The 20,094-nt window shown below is 42.9% G+C and overlaps 1 protein-coding gene across 4 annotated transcripts in view; it reads left to right on the top strand.

The window, feature by feature from the left end:
• cdh4 (cadherin 4, type 1, R-cadherin (retinal)) overlaps positions 1 to 20,094 on the top strand; it is a 230,048-nt gene that overhangs the window by 75,647 nt on the left and 134,307 nt on the right. For 3 of the 4 annotated variants that reach the window (XM_086040754.1, XM_086040753.1, XM_086040755.1), the window contains one exon: positions 3,250 to 3,361. In XM_086040754.1, the coding sequence (XP_085896880.1) occupies positions 3,250 to 3,361 (112 nt within the window). Of the gene's footprint in view, positions 1 to 1,546; positions 1,814 to 3,249; positions 3,362 to 20,094 lie in introns of those variants that run through there. The other variant, XM_086040757.1, reaches the window with a different exon arrangement.

Genomic DNA, 20,094 nt, shown 5'->3' with positions numbered 1-20,094 from the left:
TTTGTGATGGGAAGTGAAAAATAATCAAAGTTACCACATTCCCAGGTATAGGAGCTATTACAAAAAATACAAACAACAACAACAATACTGACATCATTGAGAAACTACAGGTTGGTAAGATAACTAGGTAACCATGTTTTTAATTTGTTTTTTGGAAATAATCTGATATAATCTATTTTGGAGTTTCTTTTAAATAACTCTGGTAAAGGTGAACCTTATGTAAAGTCAAGTTGTGTTTCTTAAGTAGTTGCGTGTGGGTATGTGTGGTCTTATTTACGCCATTACAATTTGCTCACACTTGCGTGACCACGTTATTTCAGTTGTGCTTTTTATTGACATTTTTTAATTGAGTTGTTCATGTTATAAAGGTGGCAAAAAGTTTTGAAATTATTCATCTTAGTCACATTTTTTTGTATTGTATAAAAACCTGGTATTTAAAAACAGGGATGACTTGTCCAATACACTGTGGACAAGTGGATCACTCCTCAAGTGAGTTATTCACGATGGGGTGTGTAGACCTTTTATATCCACTGGAAATGCTACGCTGCAGTGATTGACACTGCAATACTGTCCTATTCCTTTTGATGGGATTAAATTGTCATGACCTCTCAGATATGGAAATTGAGGCACGGATCAGAGGCTTCGGAAATGTCAACATTATTAAATTGTGAGACCAGTTAAAGGCATAGTTCACACAGTTGCCAGGCAATTATTTCAGGGGAGGCCTCGTACAACAACTGCTATCTGACCCACTATTTAATGTCTCATTATTCTTGATAATATACAGTGTATATATATATATATATATATATATATATATATATATATATATAATATATGTATGGCACTGAATATAATTAATCCTATCACTCCATGTCAGTCTACACAGATATTTTTTAGGTCCCAAGCAGTGACAAACTCAGACTTGTCCGAATGCTTGTCAGATGGCATGCACACAAATGTTTTTGATGCACAATGGCAATGGAGTGAATGCTTGTCTCTCAGCATTCACGCAATGATGATAAGAGGACTTCCAGATTCTAATGAGATCCAAATCAAAGGATGTATCAGGAAATGCGTGCCTTTACGGGTGCATCACAATACATTCGAATATCTGAGAAAAGTCTTTTTTTTTTTTTTTTTTTTTTTTTTTTTTTTAAGTCCGACAATTAAAAAAGTGAAACATTCTTCAATACCATTCTACGTAATTCCACGTCATTCAATATCTCTTCACATGAGTCCACATTGTCCAACAATATCATTGTATATCCCACCATTCCAAAGCATTCCACATCATTCAATATAATTCCATCATTTGTCATTAAGCAATTTCAACATCAAATTGCTTCATCTAATTATGATTGTTGCACCATTGCGCAAGGAGTCGTCATGTTTTGGCCATGCAAATGATTGTGCCTAAAATAATTTTTCCGAGCTTAGTTACGGGACATCTGGTGGAATTGGAAGAAGTGCACAGTGAGCACTTTGCTCTGCCTGCTCCCCAGTTGTAGGTAGGAGGGGTTACAGTGACGCGGTGGGTGCTCCAACGGTGCCGGCTCTTTCTGTGACCAGTGCTGAGAGCTCAGCATCTCTTCTTGTCAGCGGCACTTGAGCGCCAGACAAGTATTCACGTTTTTCTCGCCGCACTCTCAAGAGGACGAGACAAGCTCCGGGAATTACCGAGGTCCACCGACCAAAAAAAATAAGACTCTCATTTCGCGCCCCCCCAGCCCCCCCTAAAACTCCACACTCTGCAAAGATGAACATAGGCTGCGTCATCGTGGCGTGCACCTTCTTCGCCGCAGCATCCCGGGTAAGATGACTTAATTGCTTCATGTGTTGTGGGAGTGCTGCACTGGTGCGGTGCATGGTGCATGGGTGGCCGCGGAACGAGCACTTTTCTCCCGCAGTGCCACCGATGCGCCAAAAAAAAAAAAAAAAAAAAAAGCAGCCCGACTGTCGAGCGTCTTTAACGTCGAGAACATTTTGCTTTTGTTTGTCGAAGGGTGAAAAAGTCACCAACAACTCTTCTCGCTCGCTTGTCTTTCGCCAAGGTTTCGCTGCAGAATGGATTTTTAAATGGGCTCCTTGTTCTGCAATGGCTGTTAACAACTCTGGCCATGCACATTTACGCACCGCCGTGTCCTTTTTTATGTACTATCGAACTTTTATTTTTCATGTGCGTCTGGCTTTTTGGTTATCCACATGATCATTTCTAGAGTCAAGTCATCAATCGTGAAAACGCTCAGCTTGCTTTTATTGCCAGTCAGCGCAAATGCTTAGTGAGTGTGACTGACCACTTTGTTAGGTACACCTGCACTCTCTGATCCATGTGCAATGTCTCATGCTCAGTTTTCGTTGACACTGCCAGATTTTTTTTCCTGATTCGCTTGAAATTGCGGTTCTAGTTACTGATGTACTGCGCTGCATCTACACGATCACATGTAAAGGTAAAAACAGAATATCTTCATTTGTAGACCACTGTTTCCACAACATTTATTGAGCCAAGGCAGCAAGGCTATATCCCAAAATCTCACTGCACGCAACCAAACAAAAATGTCCCATTAAAAAAAATACATTACGAGTGTAAAAAGCTACATTAATTGTTGTTAGTAAATTATAATTGACCGAAATTGGACAATTTCCCATGGCAGACCTAATGATTTGCTACGGCACGCTATGTTTTGCAGCACACTGTCATATAAGGACAATATGCACCGGACTTTACGACAGTAATACGACATGCCGTAAACAGATGCTAATGGTTTACCGGGGCAACACCCGCGAACAGGCTCATACTTATTATTGATGTTACCGTTGACGCTGGACTGTACTGTTTTCCCCGAGCGACAAGTAAAGCTTTGTTGACATCTTAAAATACTTGTGCGGACATTGAATTACTTTACACACTGCTCGGGGATCACCAAACTTGTCATGTCACTAATAGCCAAAATATTAAAGAGCATTAATGTGAAAGCACCAGCTGAAAAATACACCATTTTATATACATAAGGTCTCCCTTGGTGAATATTAAGTGACTACATGTATTACATGTGTTTGACCTTTTTCTCTTATTAGCATCTCCTGTGAGGCAATGAGCACCATTGCTCGTCATTTTCATCAAAGTTGGAACGGTGATAGCAATCTTCAGGATCACGTTTGCATGTTTTTGGGAGCAAACGTCACCCTGGTTGAAGTTTGTTGCGTTTCACTGTCAATTTGCTGCTGATGAGGCTTTTTATTTCACAGGGGAGTAAGATGGGCCTGTCCGTAAAAACTCCATGCAGGTCGGGCTTCTCCCAGAACTTCTACACAGTGCTAGTTCCCAGGGTTGTGCTGCACGGCCAGAACATTCTCAAAGGTATGTCTACTACTGCTGCTGCTGGATCTCAATTATCGACTTGTGTTTTTTTTTTTTTTTTTTTTCCCTTCCCTTCCCTTTTCATCATCCTCACAGAGAGATTGATTGAGTGTGTGTCTTCACATGTTCAGTGAATGTGCAGAGCCTTTGTTATGTTGTGTGTCTCTTCATCACCCCTGTAGAAGGTCAGCGTGCGCTGTGCTCGTGGTTGTGTAATATAAGATACACAGTTTGCATGAAGCTGGATACAGCCGAGCAGAAATGCTCATTAAAAATGTCTCTTTTTTTTTTGTTTTTTGCTCTGTGCGGTGGTTGTCATTTCTTATTGATTTGTGTTGAAAGCTGGAAGAAGTAAAGTATTTTGCTATTTATCACGAGACATCTTCCAAGTGTCTCATTCTTTTGGGTTTTTTGGAGGAATGCGATTCTGTTTTCATTTGCTCCATTTCTTTTCAGAGCAGCCAGTGTTCTGCATCTTTGGCGAGGTTCATTCCCGCCATGAGAAATTATGCTGCATTTCCTCCTGCGTGTCTCCTCTATGTGCCGGTGAATCTGCTGTAATAGAAAAATCCATCTCTGCCGCCGCCTAGAATTCTATACTGTATAAATGAAAGATACTATAAAACCTTTCAATTCTTTAGATTTTGTGACTTACGTACTCACTCATGTAGTATATCAATCTTTAAGATCACCAAATTGGAACTTTGGAACAGCGAGGATATTCAGCATTCACTATTTCCGGTCCGTGTAAAAGTTTGCACGAGGGGCAAGGCTTTTTGTTTGAAGTCATGTCGGTCACATTTTGTCCGCGGGACATTTTGTAGTATTGGTAATACTGGCTATGTCTGCATGGGCACATTTATTCTCATTAAATGCTTGATCGGAATAAAACTGCTTCATGTACACACCTCATTCGGAATATTCTGACCCGATCAAACCCATTCTGATTAAGATTTTATTCCGAACGAGAGAGGTAGTTTATGTCGATTGTTAATCCGAACACTTATTCGGATATTTCGGAGCGACCCGTCTTTGCTGCGCATGTCTGTGACATCATTTATAGGCGTTTCTGTTATTCCTGGAAGCTAGTAGAAGCAGAGCGAGTGTTGTATTGTTTGTTGTTTGATTCAATCAAGTTTTTTGACGGGGAAAAAAACACAGCAGAGCGGGCGAAAGACGTGGTGGGCACAAGACTGAACTGGTACATTTGGAGCTACATCAGGAAGTGTTAATTCGACCTAACAGCGCAAACCGGAAAAGTACATGAAATAACACAAATGTTTAAATTAGAAATGGACGGAACGATGTTTTGTTGACACGGGAAGTCGCTACGGCTTCTTCTTCTACTACCATTACTTCCGGTATATTTGGTCAATCTCCATATCAAAATAATCTGTTCCGCTTGAAAGTGTGATGCGATTGTGATTTTTACGCGCACCTGATCCAAATTTTAATCCGAACTCTGATCGGATTAAAGAAATGTTGTCCATGTAAACGTAGCCGCCGAAAACAGCGGCTAACAATATGCTGCACTCTACCATGACACTTTATATTTGCAGTCTTTGCCTTGTGCAAAATAAAACATGCCAAGAGGATTTTTTTTTTTTTGGTATTGTAGAGCAGCTGACATGAGTATATTTCATCTTCCGGTGGAACAATTGAATTATTCAGTTTGTTTTGTTATTTTGAAGCGAGAGAAGGACAGTGCCACTGGTCACCACAGTGGTGAGCGAGTTTGCCCGAAGGTCCGCACGATTTCTCCTGCCTGTTTACAAATGCGGCGAGGTGTCCTTATTGCCCCAGACATTTTGAACCGAGTCGAATCAGTCCCCTATTCTCGTGATGTATGGCGGCCCCTATCTTGCGACCGCGCAGTCCTCCTCCAAATCGGCCACTCGTCGGACCCCGGCAGTGTCAGTCTTCGTGCAATGATTAATGCGCACTCGCTCGATTTACCAAAGGCCCGTCTTCGGTATGCTAGGACGCTAAGCGAGAGGAATCCTTTATTTAATAGTCAGACTACAACACGGTATGTATAACCTGAAACTGTCAACTTTCAAGAAAACGAATGGATCAGGTGTGCTGTAATGTCGGTCGGGCCTAGGCTGCTCCGGAGCTTGCGAGGGGGTTGCGGGACCACAAGAGACCGTGGCTGTTGTGTCCCTGGAGAAAATGGCAGTGAGCGATTGTGGGAAGGACCAAAGGGGTGTGGCCCAGCAGGCTCGGCGTGAACCGGGCTTGTGTTTCCAGGCACATCGGGCTTCCCGCTGAGGTGAAATGGGAGTTGTTTTTGTTATGTGTGGGCGCTGTGTATGTGATTACATTAATTTCTCCGAGCTTCGCTAATTGACCCTTTTCTGCATTCATTTGTTGCGCATCTATTGTGTTGATTAAACACAGTGTGTCATATAGTGTGTTTATACTTTCACTGCGGCGTTGCAACAAAATGTTCACTTTTACCTCGGACCTTTCTGAATTAATTGTCTTTTTTTTTTTTTTTTAAGTTTGTAAAATAATATATTTGCAATTATAATGCAGGACTGAAAGTAAATACATACTGGTGACATCACCATGGGGGGATTTACGTTCTGATTCCAATTCTAATTCTTTTGGAATCATTTTTCACCCAACAGTGTATTTATAATGGGAATGTCCGTAGCGTACTTGTCTAGACAGAAATTCAACAAGATGTTATTGCTTGCGGGGATGTTTTGAGGTCAAAGGTGATTGATGTTTATTGGGGTTAAAAAGTGACTCAGAAAACATCTTCCAACCATGTTTTCATGGACCTCGATTTATGCAGTGGGGCACAAAGTTGGAAACATAACATCTAAAAATTAAAAAGTAAAAATTTGGTTGCAACTAAAGAATCTTGGCCAACCCCTGATTGATTCATTAAGCATGTGGAGGTGTGTGCTTGGAAGAAAATGGAGCAGAATGGATGGTTGCTTTTTATTAGAAACACACAAAATATTGCGACAAGCATCTTTTTTACTCACTTCAGTGTCTGAAGTGAACGTTTCCCATTCAGCTATTCTATTTGACTTGACAAGTTGAGAAGCGAGTTATGGGTTTGTGGTCCATAAAACCTTTTTGTGAAACTCACTCAAACAACAACACCAAAAACAAAAAAAATCCCTTCACTTCTTCTAAGTTGTTCTGAATAAATCATCCGCTGCTGTGATGGAGACGTTTGACTGTGAGCTGGGCCAGGACGGGAGCAGGAGGCAGTGGTACACAGGCAGTCACAAAGAAGTTGAATTGGACTTGTGGTTCGTGTAGATTCCCGCTGTGCTGAGATAAGCCATGAAAAGAAATATTCCAGTGATTGCACATCGCTGTGTAAACCATCACCTCCCTCCAAGAGCCGGGACAGACGCCTTATCTCTGTCTCTCTCTCTCTCTCTCTCTCTCTCTTTCTCTCTCTCTCTCTCTCTCGCTCACACACACAAAACCACGCAGACGCACCTTATAGAACTTTGTCAGTGTCAGCAGTGATGTGTTCACCGAACAGAGCGCTGTGTGATTCACAAGCCCTTAACTCACTTTCAACATGTTGCCTCACTAAAACAAGTACTTTATTTTAATCCAACTTTTTATCAGGGTGTTTTGGAAATGGAACAGGGAGGCATTCAGTTTGAGGGGAAACAGACCAAAAAACACGATAGACAGTAAAAAAAAAAAAAAAAAGCTTGGTATTTTTTTCCCCCCAATTAAAAATGATTGAAGTTTATTTTTAAAATTAAAATGAGCTCAATGTATATGTATATGAGTCTGGTCATGAGACTCGTATCTCAAGGCACCGCTGTGGCTGAATAATAGAGTACGCTAATGCTTATTATGCTATTAGCGAACAGTAATCTGTGCATCCAACAATACTGCTGCTCTGCTTAGCGCCCGGCTTTGACATGACAATACATCTTTATCGTGTGGCTGTTGTTAGAAAATGGATCACGTTTGCTCAGGTAGCTGCCATAGGTGCAAAACCACTTACCTCAAGACACATTTTGTGTCGCAGGCAGCTCACAAAAATGTACCTGGTTGGTGTCATTTCACACAAGCAAATCCCCTTTCCCATAACGCCCCTATTGTATGATACGGCATAGTTTTGAATTGTTAGGCTTTTCATCTGTTCGCCTATTTTGCGTTAAGAGGGAAATACAGTTAGACGATCGCCTTTCCGAGCATACAAAAATCTCCATGAACCCAGAGGACCGTTCGAACAGATTCCGAAGACGTTAAGATGAGGCAAGTAGGCTCGGTCCCTTTATTTGCTCTTTATATGTGAAGAGATGAGGTGTCTCTCCTTACTGGCCTCATCCCAATGCTTTTGATTTATTGCCTTCTTACCGTACTATTATTAACTGCTTCAGCTTTTGCAGGGTGAAAAAAAAAAAACAAACAGCGCAGTAGAAGATAAATTTAAGTAGGATCATGCCCCCAACAGCTAAACACTTCGGTATGGCTTTCCTATTGTTTTGTCCCTCCTCTAGAAGTTGCTTTCACAAAATGACTCGCTACGTGACCCCAATTAGACTACACAAGGAAACTCTGGCAAGGAGCCATATCTATTTTGCGGCAGCCCAGCGTTAGGCTGCGAACCAAGTGGAAGGCCTTCCAGAAGTATGTCCGGCCCCAACAACCGCGTGCGTGCGCAAAGAAGGTCGGGGTGGATTATGCGTCCATGCATGTGATAAGCGGGATGCCGTTTTTGCCTTTGACTCACGAAGCTCTCGCTTGTCCTTCAGCGAGCGTTTCATCTCTGCAGCCAGGACCGGCCGTCTGTAGTGAGGCGATAGAATACAGGTAGAGATGACGAGCCACATGGTTTCTTCTTTATCTCGCGAGCCTTCGTAAGCAAACAAGACCGCGTTCCTTTATTGCTGAAACGCCGGGCCTCACGTCACGCTTGTGGAGCCAATTGCATCTGGCGAGCCAGCCGAGATATGCGACATGCCGCAGCACAATGCTTCCCATCCTATTTTGGCGTGGCTTCCTCCGCGGGAACAGAGAGTCAAAATGGAGCCGTCGATAGACGGCAGATTCGCTGTCATCGGAAATGTCTCATGTATGTTCTTACGTGCATGGTTGGGCTCTTCTAGTTTTCTGTTAACTGAAGTTTGGACCATTTGTTTGTAGTGTTTGAATGGCCTGGTAGAATTTTCTCGCGGATTAAGTGTATATTAGAATTTGGAGGCTGTGGTCGGAATTCAGTTTTTGCTCGTTTCTTTGTTTGTGTTGGTTTCTCGCAACAAGCCAGCTGTGTAATCGTGATGTATTGTTCGTCAAACAGTTCCACATTTTCTTGGAAAAGGCCTCCAGGTTTGTTTTGTCCTTTATGACTACGTTTACTTTGATTTGCCAATATTACGCAATTGTTCCTGGAGAGGGACCAAATTGGACATTGGGTCTGTCTTGAGTTGAAACAAATTGCGCTACCATAGCCCAGACGATAGCTGCTTGAAATAATGAAAGAACAACAAAAATGCCTTGCGTTCCATCTACCCGTTTTCGATTCCATTTGTCCTCAGGAGGGTCATCGACGATTCTCTGTTCCTCCAATCTATGTATCAAATGTGTGCAACTGCAAACACGCATTCGCTCGGTCATAACACTTGGAGGGAGAGCCAGCTCCCTTTGGGTTAGGTTTATATTAGCATGGCCGTATACTTCGTCGTATTGGCCTTCCGTGGACTGGTGCAACTACATGAAACATTACATGTATGTGTCACATCATGCACCTGTCTGCCCAACCAAACAAGGTCCCGTCTGGGCGGGGAAACCTTGTCAAGTCATACTTGGGCGCATGCTGACTCCTTTGAATTCAAACGTTTGACCGTATGCACTCATTCGCGTGCAGCATTTTCACCTGCAGCTCTCCGAGCTACTCATACTGCTTCTCAACTTTATATAAGCAAAGCTGCGTTGGATGGGATTCGGGAAATACACTTTCGAAAAGACCAAAAAGTTGACTCCTCGAAAGAGTTGATGAGACCACCTCCATGTTGTTGCACCCGCGCGAGTCGTCGTACTCCCCCCCCCCCCCCCCCCCCCCAACAAAATAGATGCGAGCTCATAGCGCTCTGAATCGTGACCTTCAAATGGATGTAAATGCAGCCTCCAGCCTGCATCTGCAAAAGGGCTGTGTGGGAAATCATGAAGCAATTATATGAAAAAGGCAAGAACTAGCTAGCTGTGATGGTGCCAAAACTACACTCATTGGCAAGGGAACGAGGACGGCGTTGTGGAGGGAAATTAGCGGCGTAATAGTTCATTAAATGGGATGAATGTGAGTTTCTTTCATGTTTCTTGGAAACAAGTGATATGGCTCGTTTTGAATCAGAGAAGTGACATTTTTACGTGGAGAGTTTTTGCATTTCTTACGGTAAAGCTTTTTTGCTATTGATCAGCCTAGCCCTCGATCAATTTGTGTTTGTGCTTTGCATCTCAGTGCGTGCGAACGATCGGTAGCCTTGATTAAGACTCCGTTGGCTTTTGGCTGCGGCACAGAAACAAATCACGTTCCCGCTCGGAGACCTCGCGTCACCTTTCTCGCTCTCAATGTAACCCCCGATCTTCCAGTTCATTACGAAAGGTTTTCACCCCCGCCTTAGACTCTGGGATTTACATGCATCTAAATATAAATGGGCTTTTCTGGATAAAGTGGTATTTCTTCAGCTTAAATTATTCACTGGCATACAACCCTGTTCGTATGACCTGTTATCGCAATGCTTACGAGCGGCTTCTTGGCTCTGTGATTATTAGCCTAATAGAGGCAGTTTACTCAACCATGTAAAGACAACTGAAAGCAAGATCCCAAATTAACGGCATCTAATGCTTTAACTTAAAAATAAGGGTTTGTAATGGTTTCCGTGGCTCCTCCTAGCAAGAATAGCCGCGTGAACCGCAGATTGTTGACTTTGCCAGTCGCGTGTGAATTATTCAACGTCACCTCAGACAGCTTGTCGGAAACGCTCATTTGTAGCTTTCAATTTGTATTTATGACAGTGGAGGCAAAAGGCAGGGGCAACGACACGAAATAAAATATTTGCTGCTCCTTTAAGTGGTACGGACGAATAAATTCTGTATTCGGTAAACTGCATTTTCTTTTTTTCTTTTTTTTTTTTTACCAGCCTCGTCGGGCCCAACTTGGTTGCGGGAAGTCTTCAAGTACATCTTTTTGGTATGATGTCTGTCTCAGCAATAGATCCAGAGTATCAGTGTTGTATCCATTTTGGATCCGTTTTATCCCCGTGTTGTTGCTCCTCTGCCCCATCTGCTGCTGTTTTCCTCTCTTCTGCCAGCCTTTATTGGGGAGTCACTAACGCCAAGTGACAGATAGCTTTGCACCCTATCGATGGGTTATGGCCGAACCCTTTGACCTTGTGCTGCCACTTGACCTCACGTGTTCCGCAGCGCACTGTATCCTTAGCCTATGACGCCGGGAGCGGCGAGAAACGTGGCCCGATCAAAATGATTTACTTTTGGCCCGGCTCGACTCATACATCCTTTCTCAGCTGCTAAATCTGCTCAAAATGCCGTTAAAATCATCTCAAGAGAGCCACGCTGTAGTATTCCGCAGTGCAGCCGTGACTTTCTTGCTTTTCCATTTGCCTTAATTAAAGGACAAAATGTCCAAATGTCAAAATGTCTTTGTTCTACAAACGCTTGTGCTCTTATGAATTCCACCTCGCTCTTATCCCCACCCCCACCAGATTTCCTGACATATTTTTGCGAAATGCAAAACACGCAATTCTTTATACGCCGTATTAATGCATTGAATTTTATGCATTTGTTCGTGTTTGTGTTTATTGGCAGCACTTTATCCTAAGTGGGGAAATTAAAGGCTTATAAACCAGCAGAGTAATCCAGCCGTCAATCTTAAGGCTAATTAGTAGGCAATGCAGAGGAATGTATCAGAGAAAGACAGATGCACTAAAAGGGGCAGAGACACAAGCACTATCTTGCTTCCATTTTTGAATTAAAGTAATAATCCCGTAATAATGTTCTATAGAACATATGGGGCTGTCACTATCGAATCATTTCAGAATGAATTATTCCAACGACTCTTCCATCGAATAATCGAGTAATCGGATGTCCGCCCCCCCGTCATCTGCTATCCTGTCTATGGGAATATTGGATGCTTAAGTGAGCATTTCGATATGCTGTCACCTGATAATCGTCATCATAGTCAATACTCATTCATTTGTTTCTTCGATTTTTGCAGAGATGGCCGTTTTGTAATCGTCAGTTCGTCGGTCTGACGAAAACGTCAGCAAAACCGGCGTGACAGACGCGGCTAGTGCCGATTACTGTGACGGACGAATGTCCACTTCGGTCGATGCTTAGTCCGTCATTTTGAAAAAGTGTCCCGACATTGGTCAAGCATCAGCAAAATGGCCGTCATCATTTTCCAGTGCAATCTAGTAAAGGGCTTCATTTCCAAGTTATCTCTTGAACGTGCTGTTTTTTTTTTTTTTTTTTTTTTTTTTTTCAGAAATGCCATTATGGAACCATATTGCACTGCAGATTGAACTCGCTCTTGCTGATGTCATGTCATCGCTTTTGAACTGATTTCCTCAATATAGACCAACAAAATGTGACTGATTTATTTTATTGGACCCGCGCTTTCTGTTACTGATTCACACATGGAACGCAGGAAATGTTTTTGCAGCAGAAGCTCTGTACCCAAGTTCAATGCCCCGTTGTGCTCTTGACCTTGGTCTTCATGTGGCTTTCCTCAAAATACTGTCATCCAGTAAGTGATATGCTGCAGGAGCAGCAGCAATTAGAAAATACCACGGAAATAGTCTGACTTTTTAACCACTTGCTCACTCCATGATACAATTGTCTCCATAAAATGACAGATGTGCACTTTAGGCATGCTTTGGAAAAGGAAAGAAAAAAAAAAAAAAAGCTCGAAATACATTCTCGTGCAACATAATTATCATGCCAAAGATGCCCCGGTGTCCTTTTGTTGTGCGCACAAGAAAATAGAGCAGGTTTTGTTTTTATATTGTGAGGAAGCCTGGAAATTACAAAAGAGAATATGTGGAGACAACCTACATTTTTGATTGAAATACAAATCAATAGAGTCCTCGTTTTTGCTGCCAATATGCGTTGCTGGAACACGATGGTAACATCGATCTTGACTTCAGAGGAAACAGTTTTTCCCCTCCTGTCTTGTTTTGTCGCTTCCCGCGCCTCCCTTGCACTCATTCTCCTACTCGTCTATCGTCTTTGTGGCCTCCGAGCTTTTCAGATAAGAATAATAGCGCCGCGAACTCATCGAGAAGAGAAGCGTCGAGGTGGGGGAGGGGATGTTTGCTGCTGACAGTGTTTACGCTCTGCACCACAGCGCGAAGACACAAGAGACCCGTCTTGCTAACTTTGGCCGCTGGGAAAAGATGACATCCGATTTGTGAGGGATTGGCACGGCAACAATTGCAAAATGGACTTTTACGTTGTTTGGATACAAACGAACGGGCCGGTGCCCCATCAAGTGCCAAATGACACAACCAAGTAAATCTTTTGTTTTTGGGCGATTTCTGAAAGTCGATTTTTGAAAATGCGTCTTTGGCTGAGCACTTCCTCCCCACGTGTGTTATGTAAAAGTGGGGCTAATTAACATAACCACCCCCGAACCGGGTTTCTTAGCCAAGCCAGCCAGACTTGGCAGCGAGTCTGGCCGACATTGCGAAGCCGAAGAACCGCTATGAAGCATCTGCAGGAACACTATTGTGTCACAGCCAAATGGTAAGCAGACCTGCGGTGCACAGCTTTGCTTTAGCTAACACTATTATCTTAAATAAGAAAGAAATAACTTCATGAGGGTATTTTTGTTTCGGTGATGCCAATGCGCCATTCAACTACATTGACTGATAATTATAATCCCGCAGCGGTATGAATGAATCATTTCGGGCTTGACTCTCTCTCTCTCTCTCTCAATCAATCAATCAATCCAATATGTCGCAATGGAGCAAGATTGTGTGATGTGACTCACTACCAGCTTAACGCATTTGCGCTTGAGATTTTCTGGGGATTCGACGTGACTTGCCCGACTTTTATCAACAACAACGTGGGACTTATATTATCTGGGCACTGTCAGCAAATTAGAATGTGGTTATTTTAAATTGAGTCGTGACAGAGATTTAAAGCCCGCTTAAAAAGACCATCAAATTTATAGCTGCAGGTATGTCAAACACTTTAGCCGCGAGTCTCATCTTGAAAATGACACGTCAGAATTGACACATACGGTACGCGAAATATGCCGAGCGCGAGCGCGACAGAACGCCAGAGTCTGTGTTTGTTCAAAGCGGACGGATCGAGAGCTCGGTGGATTTTGAGCACATCAATTTGGGTCTGAGCTTCCTTCCTTCCACATGTCGCATTTTGATTTGCAAGCCACAGGTTAGTGGCTTAACACGCCGCAGTTCCTTTCAAATCGAGCCATCTGAATTCTAACCAGAGGATAAAGCTTTGAACAGCCCTCTAAAGGTACCATTATAAAATAGAGAGTAAATGTCCCGGTCGAATGCGTACTGCTCCTCTGCAGGGCAATGGGCCACCCACCATCCGCGCATACTGCATCTGGTGGCCTTCCTGATTCTCTGCGGTGAGTCAGTGTTTGATTTGCATTTTTTCTTTTACTTCCGACTCTTTCAAACCATCAAATTATTATGCGTCAATGTGACTACGGTAATGCCCCCTCTCTGTTATTTATATCCAAGTGATAGATTTTCAGGCTTGGGTCACGTTGAGACTCTGTCGAGCTCATTAGCGCGGTGTGGGCTGACTGCAGGTAACGTAGCAAGACCATGTAATCCTTGGGCCTGACAGCATGTTGAACAAAGTAGCGTTGGCATCATACGTCATGAGCATCGGTGCATTTCTGTGATAGCTAGCGATATTTGCGCTTTGCGCTAAAAGCTTTCCAATGGTACACTCGAAAAACAGTTGGGTTAAAAATAACACAATTTGGGGTCCAAAAATGGACCCATCCAAGACCGAACTTTCAAAAATGGGTAGTTTTGCGCAAAACAAAGAGAACAACGCAAGAAGGTGGGTCAAATTGTCCATTTTTGACCCCAAACGGTGTTCTTTTTAACCCAAGTGTTTTTCGAGTGAAACGTGGGCCTCATAAGGAGGAAGATGGACGGCTGGGTAGACATGTAAATTCTATTCAACTTTCACAGCGGAGTTAGACCAGCATGATTGTGGCCTGTCCTTGATGGCCATGACATGTTCGACGGTTTTCTCAGCATGAGGCTGATGACATCAGTCCACTGGTAGTGAAGCTTCTTGATGTTCACGGGGGGGGGGGGGGGGGGGGGGGGGGGGCAAAATGAAAGGATGTCTTGTGTCAGCGTCATCATATTTTAATGCTACAGCATAATTTAAACCTTCACATTCCCGCATGATGCAAAGCAAAAGCCGTTGCAAGGGAATTACTGTAATTGTTTATTTTCGGGCCGGTTTTCCACGGTTATTTTGTTACATGTTTATGCGGTATCGTGATTGATTTTTCAGGTGATGTTTGCAGTGGCTCGAGAAGCCAAGGAAACTTACAGCTCACTTTCAATTCATTCAATTCTATTCATTTTTATTTATTTATTTGATTTTTTTTTTCTTTTTATACAGGTGAGGCAGTTGAGAAGAGATTCTCATTTGCACTGCAGACAGAAGAGGTCATTTCGGATGATATGTTTTTCAATGCAAGTGTTAGACCTCCACGCTCCGAATCCAAAACAGAGGGTTTGAAGCAAACAACAAAATCACCAAATACTGTATTTTTTTTTTTTTTTTGTCAGCGCAAAGGGATCTTTTAATAATTAAAACATTTATATAACTGACCATTCCAGGGCGGCACAAAACTGCCTAACAAGAAACCAACATTAAGTGCAAGAACTCATTTTGTACGTCTTTTCCACAAAGATAAACTCATTTAAAATGTTGCATTATTGAGGCACTATGTTTATTCCAAATCCAATCCCCAAAATTCTTATTAGTCCTACTCATATTGTAGTATAAGGACAGCTAAGACCCAGTGTAAGTGCAACTAAGACAGGTCTGCCATCTCGTGGTGATTGGGGATATTATCTTCAAAGTACAGTCGACCCGCATATTCGCAATTTCCCCCACCCCCCAGTATTTTTGCAAATTTTGGACGTTTCCTGTCCCCCCCCCCCATCTTTCGTGGATTATCTTTAATAACAATCAAGGGACCACTCAGAGTGTGGTTGCGAGATTCTGCCGGTCACCCATCCCTGGTCTTGTTTCATCATGACGCGCTTTGCTTCGTTTGCTAACAAGCGAATGCTAATGACATCGACGGAAGAAACATTCTGGTTACGCCAAAACATCAAGGTGACGTAAACCTCGTCATGTTCGGCAAGTCTCTGAAATGAAATTGAAATGTAAATGAATGTCCCAGCCTAATCAAGGCTATATGCTGTTGACTTTTTTTAAACAGCATTTAGCCTTTTCTCAGCTTCCAAGTGGTGGGGTGTCAATGCAAATGAACCACAAAGCTTGTCCTGTGAATACACTTGGTGTTTAGTGTGCACGTCGTTTGCCTATTAAAGTGTTCTTTTAATCACCAACCCCCCCCCCCCCCCCAAGAGTGGTTATTATGCAAGAAGCCACACCGACTTGACGCAGCATCTGAACGTTTCAACCGCAACCAACTACGAGCCGGCAGAATGCGTTGCCAAATTTGAAGAAGAAGAATGTAACGCGCTTGTTTAAAGGTTTGACTGATTCTGGACGTCGGTCTTCATTCGGCCACCGCCTCGCGCGCGCTGGTGTCATTCAAAAGAAGTTAGCTGCTGACTTAATGAACTCTTTTCCTCTTTTACCTTCTCTCTGTCTCCATGCGCTGACTTTTAGCTCCAATTTGCAGTCTTGCTGTGTCTGTGTTGCTGTCTTTACAGCTTCTCAGCATATGCAGCCCGAAGCTCTTTCTGAACTTATCTACGCACTCTAGAGATTGGATATCCCATTCTAAGGAGAAATGGAGCAATCAGGGGAGACGATGTTGACAAGTGTCGATCTGTTTTCAGCGGGTTTTTTTCGCGGTTGTATTTTTCGGTATGTAAATGATGGTAGGTATCGTTACGAGGGTGCATTTTGCTTCTCTTTGCGTGCCTCCTCTATTTTCAATAATTTTTGCCACACGCAGCCATAAGTCAGAACCCTTGCAGGCTGCATTCTAAATACCGTCAAGGCTGGAGGCAAAGCAACATGAATTTTAATGAATTATTAAAGAGGATTATTTATTTACTTCCTCCGCACCCTGAGCCACCTAACTGCCAAAGCATTTTTTTTTTTTTTTTTTGAACCTGTGGCAAATTTGTATGCATAATTTATCCTCGTGGCTGAATATTTTCTTTAGGCTGTCTTCTTTAGTCGTTTCACGGTACACCTATGGGAATCGCCCCAGCGGACTTTTGCTGTAACACTAATGGACTTTGATCGTACATTCCATCCCATTCAATTGGGTTCAAGAAACGATTGCTTCTGAAAGGAAAGTTAGCGCGCTTTGCTTTGTGGCACTTGTGTGGTGCGGCTGAGTTTGATTTGGCTTTGCCTAAAATGACGACACTGTGGTTTGTCAAGTGGGATTGTTCTGGTTCTGGTGGTTGACTGGATGCCAGGTGCGTGTGTGTGTGGGTCGGTGGGTGGGTGGGGGCGACATGCGTGGGGGTGCGCGTGTCTGTGTGTGTGTCAGACTATGTTGGCTGTGAGTGAAAGAGATGAATAAGCGAATGGAGAACAGGAGACCTGCCAGCTTGCGAGACTCTGACGCACTGCAGATGAACCAAGCCTCCATCCATTCACACGGCGCAATGATGCTTTCACCTTTGTGTGCGTTTGTGTCACTTGTTGTGCCCATAAGTCCAAAGCATATATTACACGGTCTTATACACGATTAGATGTTCTAAACTTCATGAGCCCGCAACGCTGGATTGCTTACAGTGTGAAGTTTTAATAAGAGAACCCCAGTGTAGCTCATGGTAAACATCGTTGTTATTTATAAATGTTGCCTCGGATCATTATCGGCACAGAAGGCATTAAGCGTTCATGGAAAGCTAACAGCCACATATAGGTGAACCGTGTAACCTACACACATAGCATGCAGAGGAGAAGTAAATCAAAGTTAAATAAAAACATTTCACACCTCTGTGTTGCCAGTGGGACAAACTGGCACAGCTTTCCTCACATTTGCACGCATATATTGTTGATCATGTGCATTCACTGGCTCGGCTTGATATTTGAATTTTCCCGTCCGTTTTCTTTACCATCTCTGAAGTTCAGGAATCACACAATGATCAGATCTGGGCAGCTTTTCCATCCTCGTGAATGCTCTCACCCGAGACGGGCGAGGGCAGGAAAGGGGCGCGGTCTAACATGCGGCCCTCACATTTATACTGTCTTCAAAATCTAAACATAATGTGGGTTGGTCTCCTCCCTGGCTGGCCCTGCCTATGGGGCTGATCTTCACCAGCTGGTCCCGTGCTCGGATCAGGGCACGCCGACTTTGAGACTTTGAACTGATTATGCCACGTGTAATTCCCAATTTGGTTTTTGGTTAACCTGTTGGCTAATATAAAGCCATTCTTATAGATTCAGATCCTTCAGTTTCTTAATAAGGTGCTCTTTAAGGCACTTGGAAGATAAAGCCTGAGCATGTGTCGTCAAAATATGGTACACGTACGTTTTCAATGGTTATCCTTGAACAGTACATTCTCTTAATTGTTCGTAGTTTCTATTAAAGCGAGAAAATGCGGGTCCCCGTGTGACAACAATGTGCTGAACTGTAATTGTAAATGCAATTCGGATGGCTTTATCGGAGAAAAGATAGTGACGCTCTTATTTGTACACACATATTCTGTGTCTTAAATAAGGGATCGTAAAAAAAAAAAAAAAAAAAAAAAGTGCGGCTCTGTGAATGTTGGCGGGGAGATCATTTTGTTTGAATATGTATTTATTCACAAACAGTATGGCACATGAATGAAATAAACATGCAAATGTATGCAGGGTAAACATGCTTCCAGCAAATATTCCTCCGCCTGTCAATATCTTGATCCCGAAGCCATATTTTGAATACAAGATCAGAAGTCATGTTTTAAGTTGAAAGATATCCAAGTGTATACATGGGAGAAAGGTGAAGAACAAATTGCGTTCTTTCGAGCGATCCAAGAAGTTTGAGGAAGACCTAAGACAAAAAGTCCAAATCTCCTCCTACTCAAGATTGTAAAAGGTGTAAGCCTTTATGTATTTTTATGTTTTATGGCAAATTCATCCTCCATCCTACATATAACGTACGGTCGTTCTCCTGACTGTCGTACATCAAAAGGTCACAATCAAAGTAAATGTGTCTTCAACATTTTAAAGTTCCTTGCGCCAGGACACCTTTTAAATACCCAGGAAGTCAACTAGCAACCTGTCCAAATGATACTGTATATCGTCGCTGTCCTGTGAAAAACACTTATTGTATGTCCAATTTTGGAAAATGTTTTAATTTTCACGTTAATGCCATGTCTGTAACGCGGAAACACCATTCACATAAAAATAAGAAAATTGAAAAAAAAAATGGACATGATTGTTTTTCACAGGACAGCGACGATATATTATACTGTATATGTTTTTAGCATACTGAATTTTCATTTTCATGTCCCAAAACATGAAATATATGTAACGTAATAGAAGTTGACTTTGGCTTATCATCATTTAGCTCAGCTGATGTCAACCTGCTTGATTTTTTTTTCTTTGTTTTACACAGAATTCCACATCCTTCAACCACCGAGTTCTTCCATCATGATTATATACTCAGAATGATGTAGCTAATCTGACACTGGCAATCGTTGGAGGTTCAAACATTTCAAACTACAAATGGAAACTTTGAAGTGTTTCGTCGTTGCGAGCATGTTAAACTTTGACTGGATTCTGTCTTCTGTCAGGCAAAGAACAACATTTTGGTGTAGATAAGCAATCCAGAAATTGGATGGATTGGATTTTTGGTGGTTAAGGGCAAATAGTTGATTTCACCCGATCGTGCTTCTGCCCTCAGACATTCTCGGGCCAATCGGACGGATCCACGCATCATCGTTTTCATGCGTGCACTGTATTGATGTAGAAATGAAGCCACAGGAAGTTGTTTGATGTGTGAGCCCGGCGACTGTGCTGAGCACAGTGCTTTGGTCCTGCACTGGCCTCCCTGAGGTGTGAATGTATGGGGGAGGGTGTGTTTGCGTGAGTGTGTGCGTGTGGAGGGGGGCGGGGGTTCACCTCCATGCTGCTTGGCCCTGGATTTTGCTTTGAAGTGCAACTGGAAGGTTAACTGCTGACAACGCTGCATAATGGCCTCCTCGGGTTATGTTATGTTGAGGGAAAGAGCTGTAGTGCGTTGTCGAACACTTTATTGAAAACGCTGCTTAATCACATCCAGCTGAGCCGAGCTGAACCGTGCAGTTCGCGGCTGATACGGTCGACGTCATCATCGGAGGGGAAGTTTTTCTTGCGCTGACGCTCGTGTGTGATGCTCTGACGTCGTGATGTGTAAGAAATGAATGGAAGATTTGCACGGGTGTAGTACCCAGACTTACCAATAGGAGACAGAACGGTGCTTCAGGGCGTACAGACTTACGAAAAATACTGAGAATAAGAAAGACGGGTCAAAAGATATTGAAGTGTTCGTGCCCAGCGCAAGACTAGCGCAAAGTGCGCATGGG

Source organism: Filicampus tigris, chromosome 9 (genome assembly GCF_054856515.1).
Source record: "Filicampus tigris isolate MCC_2025a chromosome 9, RoL_Ftig_1.0, whole genome shotgun sequence".
NCBI lineage: Eukaryota > Metazoa > Chordata > Actinopteri > Syngnathiformes > Syngnathidae > Filicampus > Filicampus tigris.
Note: the sequence above shows the minus strand (reverse complement) of the source record. Positions and strands in the feature narration are given on the sequence as shown.